This window comes from Labeo rohita, chromosome 25 (genome assembly GCF_022985175.1).
Source record: "Labeo rohita strain BAU-BD-2019 chromosome 25, IGBB_LRoh.1.0, whole genome shotgun sequence".
NCBI classification, from domain to species: domain Eukaryota; kingdom Metazoa; phylum Chordata; class Actinopteri; order Cypriniformes; family Cyprinidae; genus Labeo; species Labeo rohita.
The window spans coordinates 27,362,643-27,385,841 of NC_066893.1; the positions used below are offsets into that span (position 1 = coordinate 27,362,643).

At 39.7% G+C, this 23,199-nt stretch overlaps 2 protein-coding genes across 2 annotated transcripts; both read left to right on the plus strand.

Moving 5' to 3' along the window:
* Positions 1-1,707: 1,707 nt before the first annotated feature.
* On the plus strand, positions 1,708-4,072 carry LOC127156669 (uncharacterized). The gene is made up of 2 exons (XM_051099653.1): positions 1,708-1,789; positions 2,720-4,072. The coding sequence occupies exons 1-2, from the start codon at positions 1,717-1,719 to the stop codon at positions 4,045-4,047; spliced, it is 1,401 nt and encodes a 466-aa protein (XP_050955610.1). The 5' UTR covers positions 1,708-1,716; the 3' UTR covers positions 4,048-4,072.
* A 1,688-nt stretch (positions 4,073-5,760) lies between these two features.
* LOC127156671 (uncharacterized) lies at positions 5,761-8,151 on the plus strand. The gene is made up of 2 exons (XM_051099655.1): positions 5,761-6,064; positions 6,537-8,151. Exons 1-2 carry the CDS (start codon positions 5,992-5,994, stop codon positions 7,850-7,852), a joined length of 1,389 nt encoding a protein of 462 aa, XP_050955612.1. The 5' UTR covers positions 5,761-5,991; the 3' UTR covers positions 7,853-8,151.
* Positions 8,152-23,199: the final 15,048 nt, after the last annotated feature.

Consider the following 23,199-nt stretch of genomic DNA (forward strand, 5'->3'; position numbering starts at 1 on the left):
TATTCTGAGTTTGCATTTCACTGTTTTTATTCATTTTGAGGAATACTGAATCTGTTTTTTGTGAGTGAGATGAATTAATGCATGTTCACATTTAGTCTAGAATACAGTAACATCAAGTTTACTCCCAATTTCCCGACAGGAGACTTGTCAGTCAATAAATAGGGAAAAAAGTAACTGGTGTTACTTATTTGAAAAAGTAACTCAGATATTTTCTTAGAATTTCAAATGTAATGCGTTACTTTAGTTACTTGAAAAAAGTAATATTATTACGTAACTCACGTTACTTGTAATGCGTTACCCCAACACTGGTGCTTATGTGTGCTCGGTAAGGAGTGTAAAGCGCTTATCATTGTAGCCAATCACAGTCATGTTTGTTGAGCGTGTGAACACTATGGCCAATTAGCGATGTTTAAAAATTGGCTCACCAACGTTCAAATGTGAGCGGGAAATGGACGTTTTTAAAATTTCAGTACAGAAAGTACTGAACCCGGTAACTTTTGACAACCCTATTTACAAATAAAATATCCATTCCAAAGATAACATCCAACACAAATCTACGAACATATTCAGGTGAGGTAACCGGTTTTCTGCTAACCAGTGACACACTCCTTGAAATATATGTTAGATATAAACATTGTGCATTATGATCGAGTTTGCAGCTTAATTCACTATATTTTAAACAGTTTAACCACTGCTGTTCAGTTGGTGACAGTTCAATGGAAAATCAGTTGAAAGCAGCCAGTCCTATCATACCATTTAACTGAATGTTAAATTTATCAATATATGTTGTAATGAATGTTTGAAAAATTGTTGTTGTATCTGATTGTATTAGTCTATAGAGATAGTCACTGTAAAAAGAGCAAATGGGAGAAGCACATAACCACAAAACACCATAACAACATAAAGTTAATTACCTTAATTCAGCTGAACTTTGTATGTACATGGTTTTCAAGTAATATCTGTGGTATGACCTATTTCAGATGTGGCCAAAAATACAACAACAGGTCAAATACATATATATTTAATAGTTTGATTAAAATTATTGCTAGGGACACTTTTGGACATGCCCGTGCATTCCTACTAAATTCTATGCCCCTGGTAAGCAGTCATTAAAGTAGGAAAAGCATTTCCTACTCCCACCTGCCACACTATGCTACTAATGTGTATTCAAGACATATTTTAGCTCTGTATTGCTTGGTGCATGTCCAGTAGTTTTTTAACCATTTTAATCTCCATTCATAACAAATGAGCTATTCTGCTAGCTAGCCAAAGATATTTTTACCAGCCACACTTATATTTATGAACCTTTTGACATAAAGCTAATGTTTTTCCTACTTGAATAGGGTTATTAACCATATCAGATTCAATATTGAGTTTTCTATAATACAAATACATACGTACTATATATTTATCATCATACAAACAATATAACCCTTATTCTCAGTGAGTAAAGACCAAACAAAAAGATTAAGAAATGATTACAAAACCACCATTTAGGTGGTGATATTCACTAAGTATGTAAATGGCCATGGCCACAGTCAAATACAATGGGAATGTGTGGAATGACAGAAACGTTGAAAACGCAATGAAACAGAACATAAAGCATAACCCTGATAATAACACAACCCCTTTGCACGCATAACAGGGTTTTCTGGTTTTCTCAAAATGAAACAAGCTCTGAAATTCATTTTTTAAGACCATATCTGCGGTTATAAGATGGAGTCAAACAATACAAAAGCTAATCGGCTGCTAATATTGGTTCTTGCATTTTACATCACATCTACAGAAGGTTAGTATCTGCTCTCTTCTTTATATTTTTAGTTTGTGTCTCTGGGATTTAAAAATTCAATAAAAGCATTGTTGGCACCTTGATTGCTGATCTGATTGGAAAAAACAGCATTTTAAGCAATCTAGAGAAAATAAGTATATATCAATGTATATTGAGACTTTTATCTACAGTTGAGATCAAACGTTTACATACACCTTGCAGAATCTGCAAAATGTTAAGTATTTTAACAAAATAAGACAGATCGTACAAAATGCATGTACATTTTTCATTTAGTACTGACCTGAATAAGATACCTCACATTAAAGATGTTTGCATATAGTCCACAAGAGAAAAAAAAAGTTGAATTAATAAAAATGTTTACATACAATTGATTCTTAATACTGTGTTGTTACCTGAATGATCCACAGCTGTTTTTCTGTTTAATAATAGTTGTTCATGAGTCCTTTCTTCAGAAAAATTCTGCTGTTCTTCAGAAAAATCCTTCAGTTCCCACCAATTCTTTGGTTTTTCAGCATTTTTGTGTGTATTTGAACCCTTTCCAACAATGACTGTATGATTTTATGATTATGATCTTTTCACACTGAGGACAACTGAGGGACTCGTATGTAACTATTACAGAAGGTTCAAATGCTCACTGATGCTCCAGAAGGAAAAACAATGCATTACGAGCCGAGGGTGAACATTTTTTGAACATTTTGTATGATCCCTCTTATTTTGGTAAAATAATAAACATTTTGCAGATTCTGCAAGGTGTATGAAAACTTTTGACTTAAACTGTATATGCTCTAATTCACTCAGTTTTATTCTCTTGTCAAATCACTGTCAGTAATATCACATATGTTCTTTTCAGAGAATATATCTTTGATTATTTTTCTTACCCCAATTAGAAATATTGTTTTTCTTTGCACAATGTTTCATTCCCCCTTCCAGCTTTTCATGATGAGGCTCTGAGGATCCTGATTGTGGGAATCAGAGGTCAGTCCAGATTCAGCGCTGCAGATCTTCTGTCAGGAAGGGAAGACGGTGGACAGGAGGACAGAAAGATTGTAAAGACTCCAGTATTTACAGACGAGGGTCGTAGAATGATGCTGGTCACTGGACCAAACCTCTGTGAGGAGGACACAGTGAGACAGGCCTTCACTATGCTGTATCTCTCGTCTCCTGGACCTCACGCCGTTTTAATGGTCCTGAATCTGGAAGATCAACAATCACAACAGTGTGATATTGTGAAACGAGCCCAGGAGCTGCTGGGAGCAGAAGTCCTGCAGTACTGCATTGTTCTTCTGCTCAAAAATAACCAGGAACATCTCACAGAAGCATCCAGAGAAATGATCAACGCGTGTGAAGGAAGATTTTACATCATAAAAGACTCTGAACCAAAACCTGCTCAAACTGCAGCTCTCGCAGCAGAAATAGACAAGATAGTTTCGCTTAATGGTGACAGATTTTACTCAGTGTTGAAGGAAACTCAACAGTTAGAACCTGAAAGTAACCTCTCATCTGTAATATATACTAGTTTAGGGGAAGCCGTTGGAATTGTGGGATGGATTTCACTTTCTGCTCTTGTTATTTACAGTAAACTGAGGCACACATATGTAAATTCTGTGGTAAAATTTGCTGCACTTGTATTGTTTATGATCAATTTAAGAAATGTTCTTCAACCAGTTATTTCTATACCTCTAAATTTAGCCTTGGTATCATCACTAGCAACCATACTTCAAAAAGAACCTCGAGAGATCAAAGAAACATTTACCTGGAGTCAAGACACCAGGTACATCATAGGGGATATTATAGCATTTTTTGTCATGGTGCTAGTACACGATTTCATAAAAATGATGCATCTACCATTTGTGCTAGGTGCAGCTTTGGTCTTAGGGACAATCGTCAGCATCAGGACGTGGTCAGATGTGCTCATAGCATGTTATGCAGCTTCTGGAGTCTCCATTGGGGGTTTTGCATTTGTGTTTTACGAAGAAAATATTAGTCGTGAATCTTCTGTCTTTGCACTTGAGGCATTTCTGTGTTATTCTGTTGGTGAGACACTCTCGGTGGGGTTTGTGAATGTGTTATTTGCTCAGCTTGGTGTGAAGATGACAATAAGTGTACTAATATTAGGATTTACAACAGTGTGTTTGCATTTAAATGATGAACATCTACAGAATGTAATATGTTCAATTTTTATTACAGTGGTTTTTCCATGTCTTTGTGTGTTCATTGGTTCAGTCTTTCCCATTTTAGGCTTAGTGATGAGTTTCTAAGGTAATTATACAAAACTTGCTCAGTTCTTATCTGCTTTATGTAGCATTACTGTTCGTTTTATTAAAAGTAATTTGTCAAAGGCAGACTGCTTCAGATTAAGTCACAAAAAGCAACTAAAATCACAATTAACTCAGTATTTATATACTGTGGTTATAATTGTTGCTAAGACCTTCTATCTCTGAATGAAAATGTGATAATGTCCACTTACGTTCTTTGCAGGTCTGCAGAAAAACTAATGCTGTTTTCAGATCATGCTGTTGTTTGTGATTTAACTTCATCTGGAGATTTCACTGTAAATAAAAATACAACAGACAATATTAAACTTACAAAAATTAATTGCTATTGCCTCCATTATTAAGAGCTGATCAAATACAGAAATGTTCATCTTAAAATTGCAAAATGTCTGTTCTCTTTAGACATCACAAAAATCTGGGATGCTGTGTAAAGTATAAATTAAAACCAAATGCAATGACTTGCAAATCTCATAAACCCACATTTTACTCACAGTAGAGCACAGAAAACAAATCAAATGTTTAAACTGAGGAAAAGTACCAGTGTGTAGTTTAAATCATTCATATTTACATGATGATCTCTTGATCCTCAGAAGGAAAGTGAATCTCGCTGACGTATACGTGATGGTAATCTTTGCATGAAAGTGTGAGGTTCACAGCCAGATTTAATCATTAACTTACCATCAACCTCTGAGTTGATAAAGAAAGTTTATAATGAGCATTGGGAAACCAAACCTAGATGTGTTTGCGTTTGTTATCTTGACCCAGTGTGACTGGTTTTGTGAGAAAGACCGCAGATTAAAAAATGAAATTAACCAAGACAAAACCAAGACTAACATCTGCAGTTCTCCAGCTGTGATCCTTGGAGAGTCTTTGGCCACTCAAACTCTCTTCTTCAAAGTGCATTTTTCGAAATTGTACATAATTGTACACGGCCATCTACATAAAAACGTTCGCACGACTCATTTGTGATGCAGCTTCACCTACAGCAGAAGTGAGTATAAGGGTTTTTATGCATCGTTGCAAAACACTTTTCTTAATAATGTGCTAGTTAGCAAGTTTCACAGCTAAATGCGGCTAAAGTAAACAGAGCGGCTCGTCACCCCACAGTAGAGAGGGGCGGGGTGAGCAGAGCTCATTAGCATTTAAAGGAACATGCAATAGAATGGCTCGCTCTGAACTGGGCTGATTTTGACAAGGTAAAAAGGGTGTTTTTTACACTACCATTGTGAAATTTTAACCAAAGTATGTTAAAGACTTCTCATTAAGACCCTAAACAATTATATCAGCTTGTGGAAAATGGGCATCCGATGACCCCTTTAATCAGCATTTTTGTGGTCTTGAATCTAAACATCATTATTATAAGGAGTTCATTTCAGAGAATATATCTTTGATCATTTTTTTTTAACCCAATGATGGTTTCACTTTCTCTTCCTGCGTATTATAATGATGAAGTGAGGATCCTGATGGGAATCAGAGGTCAGTCCAGATTCAGTGCTGCAGATCTTCTTATAGAAAGAAAAAATGGTGGACAGGAGGACAGAGAGATTGTAAAGATGTCCTCATAGCATGCTCATTAACGGATCAAAAGTATGTTTAGACACCTTTGCAGTTAATTTTACCCTTTGAAGCTCATTGTTGACCTACATAAATTACAAATTAATAAATTCAGTATATTCCGATCACATTCAGATCCTTTCTTTCAGCAGATCTATCGAGCTTTCACTGCAGCAGCTCTTATTTTGTAAATGTGTTTAAATTATGCATATTTTCATAATGACTTGCTGTCCTTCAGCAGGGAAGTGAATCTAGCTGACTTCTTGTTTTATGTGATGGGCTGTTCACACTTTTATATGTTCACAGACTGTAGAGCTAATCATAAACTCATAAACTCACGGTCATTTTTTTTCATACGACAGCCCTGATTTAAAGATGAAATTAACCAAGGCAAAACTAAATGGGCTGCTCATATTGACTCTAGCATTTCACATCTCATCTTCAGAAGGTTAGTATTCACTCTGTTGTACTATTTGGCCAGGAATTAATGTTTTTGTTAAGTTTACTATAATGTAAACCTTGCAGAAACGGCAATGAAAAAATACTTAGATTTGGCAAATGCTTTTATCCAATGCAACTTATCGTTCATCTGCTGATACAGTTTTTACGTAAAGTAGATAATGTCCATGCAGCACTAAGTTTCATTTTCACTTCTAGCTTCTCATAAAACTTGCCATGTTACTGTCACTGATTTTACAAAACAAATAATCCTCAATTTTCACACAGTTGAAAATAAATAGCTGCTTTCCCAACATTAGGATCATTTTGTAAGGAAATGTTTTAATCTTGTAATCATGTTTTCCCCTGTCGGTCACTTCAGCTATTTCATTTTCTTAAGAAGCAAAAGTAATATTTATTTTCAGAGAATACATCTTAGCTTTTTACTCCACTGACACTCCTGCTTTCACTTTCTCTTCAAGCTTCTCATGATGATGAAGTGAGGGTCCTGATAGTGGGAATCAGAGGTCAGTCCAGATTCAGCGCTGCAGATCTTCTGTCAGGAAGGAAAGACGGTGGACGGGAGGACAGAGAGATTGTAAAGACAGACGAGGGTCATAGAATGAAGCTGGTCACTGGACCAAACCTCTGTGAGGAGGACACTGTGGGACAGACCATCACAACAGCGCTGTTTCTCTCGTCTCCTGGACCTCACTCTGTTTTAATGGTCCTGAATCTGGAAGATCAACAATCACAACAGTGTGATATTGTCAAACGAGCCCAGGAGCTGCTGGGAACAGAAGTCCTGCAGTACTGCATTGTTCTTCTGCTCCAAAATAATGAGGAACATGACATCACAGTAGCATCCAGAGAAATGATCAATGCGTGTGAAGGAAGATTTTACATCATAAGAGACTATGAACGTAAACCTGCTCAAACTGCAGCTCTCATAGCAGAAATAGACAAGATAGTTTCGCTTAATGGTGACAGATTTTACTCAGTGTTGAAGGAAACTCAACAGTTAGAAGCTAAAAATAACCTCTTATCTGTAATATATATTAGTTTAAGGGAAACAGTCGGAATTGCGGGATGGATTTCACTTTCTGTTCTTGTTATTTACAGTGAACTGAGCCACACATATTTAAACTCTGAGGTAAAATTTGCTGCACTTGTATTGTTTATGATCAATTTAAGAAATGTTCTTCAACCAGTTATTTCCATACCTCTAAATTTAGCCTTGGTATCATCACTAGCAACCATACTTCAAAAAGAACCCAGAGAAATCAAAGAAACGTTTACCTGGAGTCAAGACACTAGGTACATCATAGGGGATATTATAGTATTTTTTGTCATGGTGCTAGTACACGATTTCATAAAAATGATGCATCTACCATTTATGCACGGTGCAGCTTTGGTCTTAGGGACAATCGTCAGCATCAGGACGTGGTCAGATGTGCTCATAGCATTTTTTGCAGCTTCTGGAGTCACAATCGGGGCTTTTGCTTTCATGTTTTACGAAGAAAATATTAGTCGTGAATCTTCTGCACTTGAGGCATTTCTGTGTTGTTCTGTTGGAGCGACACTCTCACTGTGGTTTGTGAATGTGTTATTTACTCAGCTTGGTGTAAAGATGACAATAAATCTACTAATATTAGGATTTACAATGGCATGTTTGTGTTTAAAGAATGAAACACTACATAATGTAATATGCTTGATTTTTATTACAGTGGTTTTTCCATGTCTTTGTGTGTTCATTGGTTCAGTCTTTCCCATTTTAGGGTTAGTGATGAGTTTCTAAGGTAATTATAGAAAACTTGCTCAGTTCTTACCTGCTTTATGTAGCGTTACTGTTTGGTTTATTAAAAGTAATTTGTCAAAGGCAGACTGCTTCAGATTAAGTCACAAAAAGCAACTAAAATTACAATTAACTCAGTATGTATATATTGTGGTTATAATTGTTGCTAAGACCTTCTATCTCTGAATGAAAATGTGTTAAATGTCCACTTAGCTTCTTTGCAGGTCTGCAGACAAACCAGTGCTGTTTTCAGATCATGCTGTTGTTGTGATTTAACTTCATCTGGAGATTTCACTGTAAATAAAAATACAACAGACAATATTAAACTTACAAAAATTGATTGCCATTGCCTCCATTATTAAGAGCCGTTTTAATGGTCCTGAATCTGGAAGATCAACAATCACAACAGTGTGATATTGTCAAACGAGCCCAGGAGCTGCTGGGAGCAGAAGTCCTGCAGTACTGCATTGTTCTTCTGCTCCAAAATCATCAGGAACACTTCACAGGAGCGTCCAGAGAAATGATCAACGCGTGTGGAGGAAGATTTCACGTGATGGGAGACTCTAAACCAAAACCTGCTCAAACTGCAGTTCTCGTAGTGTATTTCCATTTAAAGAGTGATGCTGTGAAAATTATTATTCGTTTCCTGATTTTTCCATGCTGTTGTGTATTTGTTGGTTCTTTAATTTCCTTTTTATGCAGTACATTATTTCATTTTGTTTTTATAGTAATTTGAAGCTGGTAATAGTGACTGAACCACAAAATACTGATACTGATTTAAGGGCTTGTGTTAGTATTCAAACATATATTGATTTTTCTTCAACTAATATCACTTTTGGACCTGTGTAGCCACTTTCAGATAATAATCTGTCTTACAACAAACTTTCTCACTTTATTTAATTTATTTACTGAACATTTACCTCACAGTGTCATTTCCACCACAATTCAAATTATGTTTTGTTTTATCAGGATTCTTTGGTGGATTGTCTTTTTTTTTTAATTACTGGAATAAAATGGCTATCATTTGTCTTGCTAAAGCTATTTAAATGCATGTAAAAAATATTTGCATGTATAAAAAGAAAAATTAAAAATGCTCCTGTTATGAATGTATATACTTACTTCACTTTTTAATATTACTGTTTGTTTAGATCTCATTTGCTAGTAGCATCTACCATTTACTAAAACATCAGTCAGACAAATGAACAAAGGCACTCACTGTAACAATCTGCAGTTGCTCTGGATAAAGACGTCTGTTAAATGTCCACTTACTTCCTCAAAGAACCAGAAACCAGTGCAGTTTTACTGGAAATAGTTCAGATCACACTGATGTGATTTTAACCAGCTGTGCTGATCAGATGTTTTTATCTGGAGATTTGCAAATAAAAAATAAAACTGACAGTATGAAACATCCATTTCTTAATGAATATTAATTGTTCATCATTGTCACATCAGAACCCATTAAAACATGCATCACCATCATCAAGACTATTAAAAGCTGATCTAATACTGCTGTGCATGAAGTCTAGAATCAGTCTAGATTAATTTTACTGCTGTCAGCTTTTAATAAATATGCCAAGTCATACGGTTGCTTCTTTGAGCATATTAATTATGCTCTACAGCATCACTTATACATATAGCTTCAAGATTGATTACCAGGGTTCAAGCGTTTTAAGGCTTTTAAACACATTTGAAAAAAGACATTATGTAGAAAGACTTTCTTTCCAAAGTCTTGGGAATTTACCATAGAATATGTGTTGTAATGTTTATGACTGTTATAGTACCAGCTGTGGTCTGATCTCCTTAAAGTACTCCTATTCAAATATGATCTTTCATGCAGTGTGTCATGTAGCTGCATGTGAACATAAACTATCTGCAAAGTTGTGAAGCTGACAGTGCACGATAAATAAAGTTACTGTCTATCAAAAAAAAAAAAAAAAGAATCAGCTCACAATCGCCTGAATGAGTCGCCAGGAATTTGAATCTTTTTCTGTTACGGCTATAAGTCACAAAGTAACACATTTGCATAATGTCCGCCCACGTTCTACATCGCAAACAACTTGCCCGCCCACAAACAGTAAAATTTCCAGGTGGTTTACGCCATGTCGAGAAGACGCTGTATCCTACGCTGTTTTCTCCAAAAGATGAATCTACAAAGATTGTATTTTCTAGCGATTGTTCAAAATACGTAGTTGTGTATGTTATGTTGTGTAGCAACCCTGCACATGTCTTGCTAACCGGCTAAATCACGCTTCTGTAGTTCCCCCCCTCAGTCGTTCACTCCGACATTACGTCGAGTGATGTATTTGGGATCGTACTTGACTTTCGTCGCTTTCTCGACGCACCTGTCTCCCAGGTTGGCTTTTTCAGCGACACTGTCGAGGACTTCGCCCAGCAGTTCTCGGCAGTCCAGAAGCAAACTGAGGCAATTAAACACATCTTGCCCCGCCGTGACAAAGCGTCGGGAGCTCGACCGCCGCCTGCTCGTCGCCGAGGGCGCCCCCCTGCAGCATCTACACCTGCTCTGCCCCCTGCACCACCACAAGGGGCAACCCCTCAGCAGGGGCGTCGAGCCAGCCGCAGGAAGACGGCGCAGCCTGCTGCCCTGCCAAAGGGAAGACCCGCAAGGCTGCGATGCGACCCTGACACGGGCAGCCTGGAGATGGAGGAGATTGTTCTTCGGGCGGTCTCAACATCGTTGCCCCCACCCCCGGGGGGAAGGCCGGGGGATGGTGTCTACGCTGCCGCCACCCACTCAAAAAAAGAGCAGTCTTCTCTATCTCCAGGTTTTCGGCCTCCAGTTCGGTTCCTGAGCGACGCCCAGTCTCCTCAGCTTCCGACTCGGACCCACATTTCGCCAACACGGAACCCAGGGCAGCAGGTAAGTGCTGCTCACAGCAGCATGGCTTTCCTCCAGAGCGCTCCGCTCTCTGGGGTCAGCCCCCTGCCCCTCCCGGGCTGCCCCACTGCCGGTACGTCCACTACCGTCCCCCTGATTCCACTAGCACGTCGACTGGGGGCCTGGTTAGCGCTTCCCAGCCCGTCTCGCTGGCTGATCCGGACAGTACGACTCGGCTACGCAATTCAATTTGCGAGGCGTCCGCCCAAGTTCAGAGGCATTCATTTCACATCTGTCCAGTCAGACACAGATGCCTCTGTCTTACGTGCAGAGATTGCAGTCCTCCTGGCGAAGGACGTAATCGAGCCTGTCCCTCCAGCCGAGATGAAGTCGGGGTTCTACAGCCCGTACTTCATCGTACCCAAGAAGAGCGGTGGGTTACAACCGATCCTGGATTTTCGAGCACTGAATCGGTACCTTCACAGGCTACCGTTCAAGATGCTCACCCCCAAACGCATTCTGTCATGTGTGCGTCATCAGGATTGGTTTGCAGCCATCAATAGTGTTGGGTTCGAGTCCACCTAAGTCGAGTCCGAGTCGAGTCCGAGTCTTTTACCAATCAAGTCCGAGACGAGTCCGAGTCCAAAATGGGCTGAGTCGGACTCAAGTCCGAGTCCCAAAGGGCCGAGTCCGAGTCGAGTCCGTCCGAGTCCAAGGAAACACTACTGTTTGTCAGTATCTTAACATTGTTTTAACCCAGGGGTGCCCAAACTCGGTCCTGGAGGGCCGGTGTCCTACAGATTTTAGCTCCAGACCCAATTAAACACACCTGAATCAGCTAATCAAGCTTACACTAGGCATACTAGAAACCCCCTGGCAGGTGTTTTGAGGCAAGTTGGAGCTAAACCAAGGACCAGGACCGAGTTTGGGCACCCCTGTTTTTAACCTTTACAACTAGAAAAATGCAATGTCACTTGACATGTAAGAAAAGCAAACCTTCAGTGGATCTTGCCATTTTGATTTTTGATTTCACAACATCTCATAATTAGTGTCCATGCTCTGCTTAGCAAACTTAAAGTCATGCAACAGAAGTTATGGGTGATCTATGTAATGTGACATATTTTAGAGTAAAACAGGTTTTAGAATGTGAAAAATTATAGGGCGGGACTTGACTTTATTCATTGATGTAGTAAATGTATAAATTCTAGGGTGGGGGTAAAGGAGTAGGTATCTTGGTGAATGGGACCTTAAGAGCAGAAAATGCACCTCTTTTATTTCTGATTGTGGCTGTGTGTGTTTTGGGTTGTATATGACTTTTTTTTTCTTGAATGAAAATGAGGCTGTGAGGGATAAACCTAGTTTTTACAATAGTACACACTGTGTATAAAGCCCTACCTATACTTTCCGTAAGTCACAGCAAACTCACACCTGTTTTATTTTTTAATGCATTTATAGTTACATTAATTACAATAAATTACATTATATAAAAAATAATTGATGATGGGCCATTTAATTATTAAAAATTATGCACAGCCAAGATGGTTTTGGACCCATAAAAACTGTTGCTGCAAAGATGTTAGAAAAATTATTTTTCTTTCAAGCTAGAAACTGCCACCATGTTTAAATAATAATAATTTCAATGCAGAAAAAAACTAATCAACTAATGTAAGTAAAACATTCTGGAGCTCAAGGCAAGTAAACACTCCAAGTATTACTTACAAGCAAAAGTATTAATACATATATTAATCAAAAATACACATAAAAGAATATTTTTTAAAATAGAATCTTTTTTTAAAATAGAATTGTAGGTTTTTTTGTACGTTTTTTTATGTAGGTCTATCTAAAGGCTATTACAGAAATAGGCTACAGACATTTCATGAAGTAATAAATGTTAAAATAAAACACTGCAAAATCTTCACTGTATACATTAAAGATAATTCTTATTACAGTTAATACGTGATTCAGTCAAGAACAGTGAGTGATTTTCTTTTTCTTTTGTTGTTTGATTATTGTTTGACATGGTCGGCTGCTGCAGGTTTACGCTGCTGTCGCTTTAAGATCTGACGCACATTTCAAATATTTTGACGCATCAGTGTTTCTCCCAGCTGTTCAGGTTTACTTAAGACAAAACCGACTTCATTTACATGAATAGTCTCTAATACGAGCATGTGTGTAGCAATAACAGAACCTATTAGAAGCGAAAGAGAACTCGACATTCGCACACTGACTGAGAGTCGCGTTCTGTGATCGCGCTTTGAGTGTGTGCACGCATAAACCGTCGGCTTTCAAGTAGCTACTGGACAAGACTTAAAAACACATGCAAATACTAAATATCACTTTCGTGATAATGCATCGAGTCAGTGACATTTCCGTCAACTGTCTCTGGACTTGGACGGACTCGGGATATTTTCCGAGTCCGAAAGGCTTGAGTCCGAGTCAAGTCAGAGTAAAAATGCATCCGAGTCCATGACAAGTCCGAGTCGCCTAGAAATTGTACTCGAGACCGGACTCGAGTCCGAGTACGAGTCCGAGTACCCCAACTCTAGCCATCGACCTGAAGGATGCGTACGTTCATGTCTCGATCTTGCCTCGACACAGACTGTTTCTTCAGTTTGCCTTCGAGGGTCGAGCATATCAGTACAAAGTCCTCCCCTTTGGCTTGTCCCTGTCCCCCCCGATTTTTTACCAAACTCACGGAGGGTGCCCTGGCTCCACTGTGGAGTCAGGGCATCTGCATCCTCAACTATCTCGACAACTGGCTAATAATAGCTCACTCTCGAGATCTGTTGTGTCAACACAGGGACCTAGTGCTCCGGCACCTCAGCCACTTGGGGCTTCAGGTCAACTGGGAGAATAGCAAGCTCTCCCCTGTGCAGAGCATCTCTTTTCTCGGTATGGAGTTCGATTCGGTCAACATGACAGCACGTCTCACGAATGAGCGCGTGCAGTCAATGCTGAACTGTCTGAAACTTTTCAGACACAAGACAGCGGTCCCTCTCAAATACTTCCAGAGGCTCCTGGGGCATATGGCAGCCACAGCCGCAGCCGCAGCCGCTGTAACACCACTCGGCTTGCTCCATATGAGACCGCTTCAGCGTTGGCTACACAACCAGATCCCAAGATGGGCATGGCACCGCGGTACCTTCCGGGTCAGCGTTACCCCGGAGTGCCGCCTTCTCTTCAGCCCGTGGTCAGACCCTGCCTTCCTACGGGCGGGAGTGCCCTTAGGACAGGTGTCCAGGCATGTAGTGGTCAACACAGATGCCTCCATGACGGGCTGGGGTGCCGTTTGCAACGGGCAAGCAGCTTCGGGCTCCTGGACAGGACCTCGACTGCATTGGCATGTCAATTGCCTCGAGTTGCTAGCAGTGTTTCTCGCGCTTTGGCGGTTTCTACAGATGCTGCGACACAAACACGTGCTAGTCCGCACGGACAACACAGCGACCGTAGCGTACATTAACCACCAGGGGGGTCTACGCTCCCGTCGCATGTCGCAACTCGCCCGCCATCTCCTCCTTTGGAGTCAGACGCGGCTCAAATCATTGCGCGCTGTTCACATTCCAGGAGAGCTGAATCGTGCAGCCGATGCGCTTTCACAACAGCTCACCCATCCTGGAGAATGGCGACTCCACCCCCAGGTAGTCCAGCTAATTTGGAATCGATTCGGAGAGGCTCAGGTAGACCTGTTTGCCTCCCCGGAATCCTCCCATTGCCGGCTCTTTTACTCCCTGACCGAGGCTCCCCTCGGCAGGGACGCGCTGGCACACAGCTGGCCCCGGGGACTCCTCAAGTACGCCTTTCCCCCAGTGAGCCTCCTTGCACAGACCCTGTGCAAGATCAGGGAGAACGAGAAGCAGGTTCTGCTGGTTGCACCTTATTGGCCCACCCGAACCTGGTTTGCTGACCTCATGCTTCTCGCGACAGCCCCTCCCTGGAAAATTCCCCTGAGGAAGGACCTTCTTTCTCAGGGGATGGGCACGATCTGGCACCCGTGCCCTGACCTGTGGAACCTCCACGTGTGGCTCCTGGACGGGACGCGGCAGACCTCGCTGGCCTTCCCCAAGCCGTGGTAGGCACGGCGCCTCTCTAGCAGACATCTGTAGAGCTGCAGGCCAGGCGACACCTAACACCTTCGCGAGATTCTATAATCTCCACGTAGAGCCTGTTTCCTCCCGTGTGTTAACATAACACCAATACAGGGAGGTAGGCTCGGTGTTGGCTTGCTGCGCCATTCCTTGTGGATCCGTGCGCTTTCTTCCCAGTCGTTCCTCTGAACACTGGGTCCTCCGTGCCCCGCAGCCCGGACTAGGACGGAGTAGTCCGTGACTGTGCTCCAGTAGTGGACCTCCTTCAGCCTCCGGTTGTGGCAGCCTGTCTCAGTATTGTTCCACGGGAATACCCTCTTAACCCGTGTTTCCCTAAAAAAAAAAAAAAAAAAAAAATTTCTCTTTATCCCACATTATTCAATGTGCTCCACCCTCCCAACAGATGCTTCAGAAATCTGGCACCCCTGGTAGTCCTCTTTCGGCCTACAGGGCGTTGGGAAGGTTACGTGTCGAACCATTTGTTCTGACACGCTTGCCTGTCAGCATTTGCGTTCAGCCACGTAATGTGGTTCAGCATTGTGGCGTTTTCCATGGGTCGATTCCAAATACGTCACTCGACGTAACGTCGGAGTGAACGACTGACATCTAGGTTACATCTGTAACCCTCGTTCCCTGAGGGAGGGAACGGAGACGTTACGTCCCCCTGCCACAATCCTGAACTATGCTGAATGCTGGGTTTTGGCTCGGCTCCTCAGCAAAAACCTGAATGAGTGGATGCACACTGCCGTCTTATATACCCGTATGTACGGGGAGTGGCTTGCTGTGCAAGATCCACTCGCCAATTTTCATTGGCCTTTTCTCTTTAGCTCAGAGGTGATTGGGCTCCCAAGTACAATCCCAAATACGTCACTCGACGTAACATCTCCGTTCCCTCCTTCAGGGAACGAGGGTTACAGATGTAACCTAGACGTTCTGTTGTTCAGCTGTGGATCCACTGTAGTCTAAAAATTTGTGATTGATGCAGCTTGAATGTCTGTCTGTCTCATTAGTTGGAGGAATGATAAAGGATGGCACACAAAGCGGCTTTCACACCGAATGCAGAAAGCCCTGCACTGTGAAACCCATTCATTTCAATTGCTTGCACCGCATGAGGACGGCTTGTTTCTGCGTCGACCGCGCAAGCCACATGCGCTGCGCTCAAAGTTCAAATGAGTTGAAATTTTTCCGCTGCGCTCTGAAAGGCTGCACTGACTGAACCCAGCGGCCAGCGCAGCGCTTTCCGCGTTTGGTGTGAAAGCCGCCTTAATTCATAATACAATGTTGAAGTTCACAACACAGAAGTGTGCCCGGTTCACTTACATAAGCAAATTGTGAGCACTTTCCACGGTAGACTGTGCTAACTTGTCGATCAGCCACTTCAGCTGTTTCATCGTCAGACTCTGGCTCGAATTGGTATGGTAAAATCGATGCCATCTTTTCTATGTATTGACAATTCTCCAGGGCTGGCATTAAGTTAATGGCAATAGGCATTTAGTTTTCCTACACGCACTGTATGCGGTAGACCAATCATAAAGGACTGCGCCATCTGACCAATCAGATGGAGTTTTGGAGAAAACTAAAGTGTTTTTTGACCTTGCATACATGTAAACCTGTTTTAGGAATCTATTAAAACAATATTAACAACCTTTAAAATGGCATAATAGGAGCACTTTAAAACTTTGCATGCTTGTTTAGAATCACCCGTCGAATGTGCTCAGCAGGTTTTGTGAAGTTTTGAGTTTTCCTTTAGGCTTAATTTTTTGATAATTATTGACCTAGAGAGTCCAGAGAGTTGTACTGCAGTGTTTTTTTTTGTTTGTTTTTTTCAGACTGAGCGAAAAACCTAGGACTACTTTGCAAAAGTAGGTTTTTGACATCTCCTCAAACATTTGACAAATGATTTCTGGTTCTAGAGGCAAAGTTGTCCAGAACAAGGAGTTCTGTCATATGATGCAAATATTGCATGTATGTGTGAAAAAACACGCAATGTGCAATTATGTACGCCCTTGAAAAATGTAACATTGCCTCCCAGTGGACGGGTTTGGCGAAGATATCTCATTCCGTTCAGGAGTTACAGGCATTTTACTAAAAGTGGCCCTGCCCCTTTCGAGCATTTTTGCGCCCCTTTGCGACTGGTTTGCTTCCGATCGGACGAAAAACCTAGGACTATTTCACAAAAGTGGGTTTTGCTAAAAATCGAAAATTTCACAGAGGCTCATGATCGAATCTGAGGCATGCGTTTTGTCCGGTGTGACCCAAAGATTCCAACGACATAAGACAGTTGAGCCTGCAACTGATGGTTTAGGAGTTATGAGTGATTTCGTACTTTTAATCACTGTAGTGCTCCCGCCAGGCCAATTGAAGTGAGTCTAAGTGACGTTGTCGGTGGTGTGAGTACCACTATTTCTCCAAGTTTCAAGTCTCTATGACTTACGGTTTGGTCTGTACAATTAGTTTTACGTGGAGATCGCTGATCTGTACCATTCTAACAGTTACAATAGGGTTTCAGCGCTACGTGCTTGAACCCCTAATAACTAGTAACTAGGGGTGTAACTTGGGAGCTACAGTGTGTAAACGGTGTGTATCCTCAATGTTATTAAAGTGAAACATTTCTAAGAGTTTAAGCATTTCACATAAAATGTGACATTTAGTTTTCAATAAATATCTGTAGGTTTGTTTGTTTCCTTCATTCACTGGGTTTTCTGCAGTCTCACACATGGGCTGTGGCTGGGCATGTTGATACTTATTTCTTATGTAAAGATGTTTTACTTTTTTTCATAAGCCTTAAAGGAGAAGCAGCTCCTAAACCATGTTTTTCTTTTAGATGGTCATTGCAGAGACTGGGTGGAAAATGGTCAATTATTGCTAAGTTATGATTGTTTTGTCCCAAAACTATTTTACTAACATTATAAAAAGCCCTCAGGGGGAAATAACGAAATAAATCAAGAATGACACAAATCTTTTCACAAAACCGCAAAATCTAGGTTGGATTTGTTTGTTTTTGTCACGTTGAAAACTAACTCAGCAACTTGCTTCAGATGGAATTAACCAAGAGAAAATCAAACTGGCTTCTAATATTGATTCTTGCATTTCACATCTCATCTTCAGAAGGTTAGTATCTGCTCTCTTTTACTATTTAGCCAACAATTATTTTTTATTAATTTGATTGTAATTTTAACTAATTCCTGCTTAAACCTCAAATTCAAAGCATTAAATATGCATTTGGCAAATGCTTTAATCTACACTCTTAAAAATAAAGGTTCTTTATTGGCATCAATGGTTCCATGAAGAACCTTGAACATCCACAGAATCTTTCAAATGCAGAAAAGCTTCTTTAAATTTGAAAAAGGTTCATTTTAAAATGTTCTTCAAAATGGTTCTTTTAAGAACGGTTCACTGAAAGGTTCTTTGGGGAGCCAAAAATGGTTCTTCTATGGCATCACTTCTAAAACAACCTTTTGGAACCTTTATTTTGAGTGTAATGTTTGAGTTTGAGTTCTCTCATAATTTAAATCACAAGAACAGCATTTTTGGCACTATGATTGTTCCTCTCATTTAAAAATACAACCTTTAAAATAATTTGGAGCAAATACACAATCAGAGACAGTGTTTATCAACAAAAGTCTGAATACTATAGATTAATCTACTACGTAGCCAGAATTCACTTTTCATTTTTTTACTTTCAGACTTTCAGCAAACTTGCAGTGATATGTGAAGTGATTTTTCGAATCTATATATATAAGAGGTTATTGGATTATGTTATGCAAGAAAATAGTCTTTTAGTTTATTTAACTTTACATTTAATTTAATATGATTCTTGCAGTTTTTTAAATTTAATTATCTGTGAAACTGAATAGCAATTTCTGAGTGAGAACAGTTTTAAAGTAAATCCTACACCACATTTCACTGCAAATACCTTTTCTTAATTAGCATTAGTCTGCTTTTCAAGCAAAAATGTTGTAATGTCTTTAAAACAAGGCAAATGTACTAAACACTTGTTTTTAGAGAATATATCTGATTATTTTTCTTACCCCACTTGCAAATTGTTTTTCTTTGCATGGCTTCGCTTTCTCTTCCAGCTTCTCATGATGAGGCTCTGAGGATCCTGATAGTGGGAATCACAGGTCAGTCCAGATTCAGTGCTGCAGATCTTCTGTCAGGAGAGTAAGATGGTGGACAGGAGGACAGAGAGATTGTAAAGACTCCAGTAATTACAGACGAGGGTCGTAGAATGATGCTGATCACTGGATCAAACCTCTGTGATGAGGACACAGCAAGACAGATCTTCACTATGCTGTCTCTCTCGTCTCCTGGACCTCATGCCGTTTTAATGGTCCTGAATCTGGAAGATCAACAATCACAACAGTGTGATATTGTGAAACGAGCCCAGGAGCTGTTGGGAGCAGAAGTCCTGCAGTACTGCATTGTTCTTCTGCTCCAAAATCACCAGGAACGTCTCACAGGAGCGTCCAGAGAAATGATCAACGCGTGTGGAGGAAGATTTTACATCATAAGGGACTCTGAACCAAAACCTGCTCAAGCTGCAGCTCTCGTAGCAGAAATAGACAAGATAGTTTGGCTCAATGATCACAGATTTTACTCAGTATTGAGACAACAGTTACAGTCAGAAAGGCTGGAGCTTTTGAAAAGACTAAGTGAAATAGACAGCAAACTTGGAGAAAATCAGTTCTTATCTGCAATGCGTGACATTTTAGGAGTGGTCGGATGGAGTCTGATCATTTCAGTGATCGCAGTTTATCTGGCTGTTGAAAAGGCGGAAAATATGTTAGTTTTTGTGGTAACTTTAGCTGGCCTTGTGGCATTTATGGTGTCTTTAAGAACCACTATGAGTCCACATGTTGCTTTTGCACTAAATTTGTCTCTGTGCTCCACAGTTGTGGCTGCATTTTTAAAGTATTTCACAATGTACAAGCCAAATAACAATGGAAACGGTGGAAACAATGGAATATTTGATTCAGAGCTTTTATTTGCAGTAGGTTTAGGAGAGATTCTTGGATCAATCGCTAGCATTAGGACTTTTTCCCGATTTTTCCATAGCATGTTGTGCTGCTTTTGGAGTCACAACTGGGGCTTGCGAATTCATACATTTCTCACTCGAGCCCCAAAAACTGAATGTCCAAGAATTACTCCTGCTATTCTGGTTTTGTGCAGTAGGTGCTGAACTCATGGTGTTGTGTGAAATTGTGCTCACTGCTCTGTTTGGAGTGATGCTCACAATAATTCTTATAATAATTGTGATTGCAATTGCAGCGTTCAAATTAGACCCCAAAATGAAGATAAAAGTAATCGAGTTACTTCTTCCTTCAGTGACTTTTTCATCTTCTTGTGTGTTTATTGCTTCAGTTGTTCTGATTTTAGAGATGTTGTTGAGTTTGCTTATGGTATATATCGAATACTTCCTCAGCTCTTTCTTGTTTTATCCAGTGTTACTGTTGGCTTCTTTAGTGCTGATTATACAGCCCATAAAGCCTCTGCATGAAAATAAATAAAACAACAAGCAGTTTCTTTCGTACCGCTGTAATGGTTCTGAATTCTGAATCAGACTGTGTGTTATTGTGAAACAAGTTCTATATCAAGGAAGACTGCTGGAGAAATGATCAGTGCATGAAGAGGAAGATTTCACACGATAAAAGACAATCAGAGAGAAATCGTAAAATGAAGAAATTTAGAATCTGCTATTATCTGTAATATACAGACATATTTTCTTCATTTTACTGAATTTTTATTTTCGCTAAAAAAGGGATGAACATTCCAATTTTGGAGCAATATTAAGTGCACTTGTTATATTAATAGTCACATTAAGAAATAATCTGAGTCTAAATGTTGCTGTTCCAATAAATTTTACTCTGTCCTCAATTGTAGCTGCATACTACAGCTTATAGAATTCATGAAATTCACCCAAATCAAGTAATTCTACATAACAATTCTGTAAAAGTTATTAAACTTACATCTTAATTACATTTTGATGTTTCTTGCAATATATTTTTAAAGCATATGAAGATCTAGAATCAACCCAGATTAATTTTACTGCTTTCAGTTTTTAATAAAAAACACAATGCAAACTCACAATCTTGTTTCTTAGAGTATTTATGTTCTACAAAAGCATTTATGTCTAATAACAGAATTATTCAGATGCAACAGTGTGCAAACTGTTTTCTCATTGTTATTTCACTCAGGCATCTGTAATTTTTTTTTTGATATGGCTCACCCCAACAAACATGAGACGTCCACCCGACGTCCAGATCATGTCTATATTCCGACAAAGACGTTGAAATGACGTCGTTTGGACGTCGTTTGCTCAGTGGGACATCAATTGTAACGATTGTATTTGTTTTTAATAAATGTATGATCTAAATGTTATTTGGTGATTTGTTCTCTTTGTGAATGATTTGCTTAAACATATTCTCCTGTTTCCCTCATTCAGCAGATTTTCTGCAGTAAAATCTCACATGTTCAGGAAAAATAATAATACAAATAAACAATGCATGACATGAGCCCTTTAAATGCAGAACAGGTTGTTTTGGTTTTCAAAATCGAAACCAACTTTGTAATTCACTCTGTGCGACAACACCTGTGATTGTAAAATGAAGTCAAATAAGATAAAAACAAATTGGTTGCTAATATTGATTCTTGTATTTCACATCTCATCTTCAGAAGGTTAGTATCTGCTCTTTTCTACTATTCAGTCTTTTAACTAGGAATGATTTTACAATTTAAACTTTAATTCCTGCTTAAATGTAAAATCACAATTTATGCATTTATGCATTTATGCATTTGGCAGATATTTTAATCCAATGTAATTTATTTATTTATTTTTTCAATTTGTGTTCTCTGGGATTTGGAACTAAAATAAAAGCATTGTTAGCACCATGATTGTTCATCTGATTCGAAGATGTAGCATCTTTAACAATTTAGAGAAAATAATTAAATAGAGACATTATATATCAGCAAAAGATATGAAATTTTCATATATACTAATTTTAGCAATATTTTCTCAGTTTCATTTTCTCTTTAAGCTTTTTATCAACTTGCCAAATCACTGTCAGTCACATGACATGAGAATCAGTGGCATTTGGTGTCATTGCTGTTGTATACAAACACTACAAATAGAGAATATATCTTTAATTATTTTTCTTACCCCATGCACTGGCAAATATTTGTCTTCTTTGCCTGATGTTTCAACTCTCTCCTCCAGCTTCTCATGATGATGATGAAGATAATGATGATGATGAAGTGAGGATCCTGATAGTGGGAATCAGAGGTCAGTCCAGATTCAGTGCTGCAGATCTTCTGTCAGGAAGGGAAGACGGTGGACAGGAGGACATAGAGATTGTAAAGACTCCAGTAATCACAGACGAGGGTCGTAGAATGATGCTGGTCACTGGACCAAACCTCTGTGAGGAAGACACAGCGAGACAGACCTTCACAACAGCGCTGTCTCTCTCGTCTCCTGGACCTCACGCCTTTTTGATAGTCCTGAATCTGGAAGATCAACAATCACAACAGTGTGATATTGTGAAACGAGCCCAGGAGCTGCTGGGAGCAGAAGTCCTGCAGTACTGCATTGTTCTTCTGCTCCAAAATCACCAGGAACGTCTCACAGAAGCATCAGGAGAAATGATCAATGTGTGTGGAGGAAGATTTTACTTCATAAGAGACTCTAAACCAAAACCTGCTCAAGCTGCAGCTCTCGTAGCAGAAATAGACAAGTTAGTTTGGCTTAATGGTGACAGATTTTACTCAGTACTGAAACAAAAGTTAGAAACAGAAAAGGCCAGTCAAGATGTGCATAAAGAAAATATGCTCTCGATTGTACTTTATGAAAGTCTAGTAGGAGCAGTTGGAGGAGCAGTATGGACCTTCCTGGCTTCCGCTCCTAATGTTTACCCTCGTAGACGGAACATGGATTTTAATTCTGAGGTTTATAAACACCTAATCATTTTGCTCAATTTAAGATACTTTATACGTCCGGATGTTGCCATACCATTTATTTTGGTTTTGATAACATTAATAACAAACGTACCTAGAGCAGTCAAAAAAAGTCAAGCCATGTCAAATTTATCAAATAATAGTACAAACAATGATGCATTAAAATATCAATACTTCATGTTTTGGATGGGTTCAGCTGTGTTCTTGGGAACAATCTTCAGCATCAGGACGTGGTCAGATGTGCTCATAGCTTGTCACGTGGCTCCAGGGGTTACATTCGGGGCTTTTGTATTAATAGCTGACAAAAACATTAGCCATGAATCTCCAGTATTTATGTTCAGGTCATGTCTGTTTTGTTCAGTAGGGGCGGTTCTCTCACTGGGGTTTGTGAGCATGTTATCTCCACTCCTTGATGTGAAGATGACAATATTTCTGCTAATAATAGGATTTACTATGTTATGTGTGCATTTAATGAGTGG